This window comes from Eptatretus burgeri, chromosome 11, assembly GCF_056783735.1.
Source record: "Eptatretus burgeri isolate ZD-2024b chromosome 11, Ebu_testis_v1, whole genome shotgun sequence".
Lineage (NCBI taxonomy): Eukaryota > Metazoa > Chordata > Myxini > Myxiniformes > Myxinidae > Eptatretus > Eptatretus burgeri.
In genome coordinates, this window is record NC_140971.1 from 28,740,330 (window position 1) to 28,745,329 (window position 5,000).

Genomic DNA, 5,000 nt, shown 5'->3' on the forward strand with positions numbered 1-5,000 from the left:
GATGAATATGATTAAGTTCTCTGACCTGGATGACAGTTCTGGGTGAACCTTTGTCTGTAAACTTTGTCCGCCAAAACCCATTTGCTTTCTGGGATGCATAAGTGATAACACGTAGCCTTTTAGAGTTCATTTCATTCACATGCTTCACACTTTACAGTTAAAGTTGAACTTTCATCTGAGTCAATGCTTTGAAATCAGAATCTGAATTGAATTCATCTCTCTGTACTGCAGTATATGACCAGATTTATTTGGTTCAAAAGGACAGTGTTGACTTCCATACACATCTCCAGCATTCCATTTTCTCTTTATCTGTACCATGAAGCATCTATAAGAATCGTTCAACATAAATGCATGTTCCCCATGATGGCGAATAGCTTCATCCTGGATTGAAGTTCCTTGTAATGGAACTCATTAAGGTAGTTAAAGGTTATTTGTAAGTCTTATCTGTTTAGTTGAATGAAATTAGGTACAAGTGGATTATGAGGGGCTTCAGGGAAGCGAAGCAGGTGGCTGACAGAGCACAGCAATAAGTGGTGTGGTGACTGGTAGTGTGTAAAGAGAGTGGTACTTCCATGAGGTGATCAGGTTAAGGATGTAAAGGCAAATTCAACCCTCATTGGTAGGTTTGAAGCTATTTCCAGCAATGACAAGGCATCATGTAATGCCAAATAAGTTGGTTCATGTCATTGGGATGGTTAAGTGGGGGATGACAGACTGCTGTTACTTCACAGTACAATGGCTATGACAACATCATTTGTAGGGCACTGGAAATGTGAAATCAGTTGTACATTTTGCTAATTGTTCCATTTGACAGGCACGTTAACAGGATGATCTGTTTGGTAGGGAAAGTCTGATGGTGTGGGATGGCAGTAATTTTGTGACCGTTCCATTGAGTGTTATGACTGGTGTTCGATACAGGGATGAGATCATTACTGTTGTCATCATTTCTCCAGCCCAACGGTAAGGTCCCAGCTTTACCTTTAGAGATGACAACGCATGTCCCCACCATGCACCTTGTGGTGCCGGAAACAAAGAAACAATATATTTATAACAGCGCTCACAGCTCCCTGCTCTCCACTGCACCACCAGCCCAACATTATTAATAGCAAAAATAAATTGAAAAAGTCGACTTTAAACTCACCCTGTGCATTCACAAGCCTGAGATATGACCTTCCCAACGGTATTCAGAAGCACCCAAACCAGATACGGTGTCTCCTCCCCACCCCCCCCAACTTTTTTTTTGTGCAGAAGCACACCCCAGCTTTCTCTCTCAAAGTATTTTCAGCTTCCTTAAGAAGCTTTGAAAGCCATTTTAGGTAACAATCCTTACCGCACATGCCATGCACAACAGCAGTTCATATGCCTCGAAGATCGCTATTTACAGGGGTTTCTGTGCAAGTATGTCAAACATTCTGGGTGGATTACATCATTTCCAAAGTCCTGAATTGACTAAGCAAGTGGAGGAAGTCAGAAATACAGATATGAAGGCAACCTTGTATGCTGCAGACAGCGAGCTGAGGAAGCAGAGCAGGTAAGCTGAGCAGGATGCATAATTCTTCCACCTATGTTTTACATTTATGATTAATTATCTTAATGATGGAAATGTATGCAAGCAGCTTTGTGTTTACCTGATATGGTCCTGCTGCAGTGAGTGGCATTGGCTGTGATTCCATTTGAAGGGTGTTGCGGTGCGGTGGTGGAAGGGTGGCTGGTCCATTGCTGGTGCCTGGCTGTTCACTGCTTCGTCGAAGTGTCCCACGAGTATTTACCATCATACCTTCCTCTGGCTCGGCATCAGTGCAAACTCCTGTCTCTGTGTCTGTGTCTTCGTAGTCACTGGCCGGTCGGCTGTCTGAGCTAAAGAGTGAGTACTCGCTCCCAGGAGCTGATAAGTATGAGATGCGATCATCCTGTGTGTCCAAGTCATCTGCACCCAAACCGTCCACCTGCAAGGAACCAGCAACATCTCTGTCAACAACTACTCCACTACCTCACTCAGCTATTACAGAGTTTGTATTGCAAGATTACGCATACACATAAAATCTGAATTTCGTTCCTGGGTTAGATTGGTTATTTTCTTATGTGCACTCCAGTTAAAACAATTTATGCTCAGTGGAAAGCTTTTAATAAAGTAATTGAAAAACCCCAAGTAGTAAACACAAAGGCATGCTTAGTTGTAACCACACAACTCTTGGCGTGTTAATCGTGAGTGATGGATAAACAACTTTTTTTTCCTTGCATCCAATAGGAAGAGTTAACGAGAGTCACATACAGGCCATTCAGATGATATCTCTAAACTTGAGAAATTGGGAGAGAGAAATCTCATTATAAATAGACCCAAAGGGACAATGGGAAAGTATTTTTTTTGTAAACATGATCGAGACTCGTGGAAGAGATATAGCAGAATGGAAGGGAACAGAATGGAAATGCAGAAAACAAACAGCCGAGTAGAATATTTATTTATTTTTTACATTTTCTAGACTCGTGGAAGAGCTTTGACACAGAACAGACCAGGACACAACATAACAAAGTTAACAGCAGGAGAAAGGGGAAAATGCCAACAGCAGGGCAGAGGGAGAAGTGAGAGTGAGATCAAGGGTAGAGGGAGGACACATGGGGTGAACATCAGTGCTGGATACCTGTTTGTTTAAGCATCAGTGTCAGATACCTGTTTCATTCTGTTGAGATATTCCCTTTTATAAAAAAAAAATATGAAAATCCAAACCTCATGACAAAACTAAACATACTTTAGCTAAAAGTCCAAAGTACATGGTAAAGTTGATCCAAACTATATGCATGCACCTTAACCCCAAGGCCAAATTGTATAACAGCAGCTGTTTATTCAGACATTTATTCACAAAACAACACTAGACTTTAAAATACAAGGTTTTGGACTAGGCCTGTATCATGTCATTGTATGACTCCACATTACATGAGATGTACTCAGCAAATGCTTCATTTGCAGTCACATCATGTCATTAACTGTGTTCGATTGGAGGAGATATATTGTATCTATGTAAGATAGGGTCTCACAACGTCCGTCATACGGACTCTTTATAACTGCCTGTAGAAATTCTACACCCCTTTCAAATTTTTCACCTTTTGTTGCCTTATAGTCTGGAATAAAATTGCATTTAAAATAAGACTTTTTCCACCTTTATTAACACATTGGAACCCACAACTTCCGAGTGAAGAACAGACTACAGAAATTTCAGAAAATTAATTAAAAACAAAAAACAAGAATATATTGGTTGGATAAGTGTCCACCTACCTTACAAGAGCAATTGTAAACTAGAAAGGCACACAGTAGAGTGCATACCCTTCACCACGCAATGCCTGATCCATGAGGACATATTGGGCCCCAATACATTTTTGAAATATCATGCTATACATCGTTTTTGGCCAAATCTCTCAATGGTGAACAATCACTTAAAAATTAAATAATTCTCATATCCGGATCCAGATTCGAATGTTCACCAAAATCGAAAGAATTCGTCCTTCTCACACACCCAACCTATCCACCAAGTTTCGTCTGAATCCGTCCACAACTTTTTGCGATATCGTGCTACTTATCATTTTTGGCACTATCTCTCAATGGTGAAGAATCACTGAAAAAATTCTAGCAGCCGGAACTGGATCCAGATCTTCACCAAACTAATCTATTTGGCCTTGTCACACACCCAACCTGTCCACAAAATTTCATCCGGATCCGTCCACAACTTGTTGAGATATTCTGCACACAAACAAACAGACAACAAACAAGCAGAGAGAAAGGGGTGAAAACATAACCTCCTTCACCTTCGGTGGCAGAGGTAAATATCAAGCTACATATTATTTTGGCCCGATCTCTCAATGGTGAAAAATCACGTAAAAAAATAATAAGTATCATATCCAAATCCTGATTCAGATCTTCACCAATATTGAATCAATTTGTTGTGGTCAAACACCCAATCTATCCAAGACGTTTCATCTGAATTCGTCCACAACTTTTTGAGATATCGTGCTATATATCGTTTTTGGCCCGATCTCTCAATGGTGAAGAATCACTTTAAGAATTCTAGTCCTCAGATCCGGATCCAGATCTTCATCAAATTCTAATCAGTGCATCCTCGTCACACACCCAACCTGTCCACAAAATTTCATCTGGATCCTTCCACAACTTTTTGAGATATCCTGCACACAGACAGACAGACAAACACAGACAGACAAACAGACAGAGAGGGGTGAAAACATAACCTTCACCTTCGGTGATGGAGGTAACGATCATGGACTGACAACCTGAAAACATAATGCCTCCAGCATCTTCGTCAGCAGAGTTAGAAAAAAAAATCAATGAAGCACATTGTTGAAAAGCAATGCCTCTGTTCTTTTCCTCCAAAACAGATAAAGATATTCGAATGAAACAATGCAGTCTGCACATTAGTTCTTCCCACCATTGGGTGGGAAATTTCATGATTCTGACACTGGACGTTTTAGTGATACATTCGTGAAGATGGCAGAAGGCAGCAGAACGTTGTCAGTGCTGTGAAACGTGAAGTCTTGGAGTTAAGATGACTGGAGTTGAGATGAGATGACTAGTGATAGAAGTTGGGAGCACCATTATGATCCTGAGAGTAAGACATGGTCAATGAAGTACCGCCACAAAGGATCGTCAGATTTTCGTCTCTTCCTCAAACTTAAAGAACACCTTAGTGGAGAACATTTTTCTTCCGACAATGATGTCAAGGCCACTACGAAGTGCTGGTTAAGTCAACAGGACACACTCCCGACCAGGTAAAGATTGTTCTCTCGTTATTGCATCACAAAACATCACAATCACAAAACTACTTGAACATTTGCAGAAATGTGTGGACCACAGTGGTGATTATGTTAAAAAATCACGATGCACCACAGTAGAATAAAGATTGATGTTAATATCTGTCTTTATTCCATTTGAATATCTTTACCTGTTTTGAAGAAAAACAATAGGAGGTATTACTTTTCAACACATCCTCGTAAAA

At 40.5% G+C, this 5,000-nt stretch overlaps 1 protein-coding gene across 11 annotated transcripts in view; it reads right to left on the minus strand.

Moving 5' to 3' along the window:
* Positions 1–5,000, minus strand: part of LOC147016753 (tight junction protein ZO-1-like) — a 657,688-nt gene that overhangs the window by 74,296 nt on the left and 578,392 nt on the right. For all 11 annotated transcript variants that reach the window (XM_085845718.1, XM_085845716.1, XM_085845725.1 and 8 more), the window contains one exon: positions 1,629–1,946. In XM_085845718.1, coding sequence (XP_085701844.1) covers positions 1,629–1,946 — 318 coding nt within the window. The remainder of the gene's footprint in view (positions 1–1,628; positions 1,947–5,000) is intronic.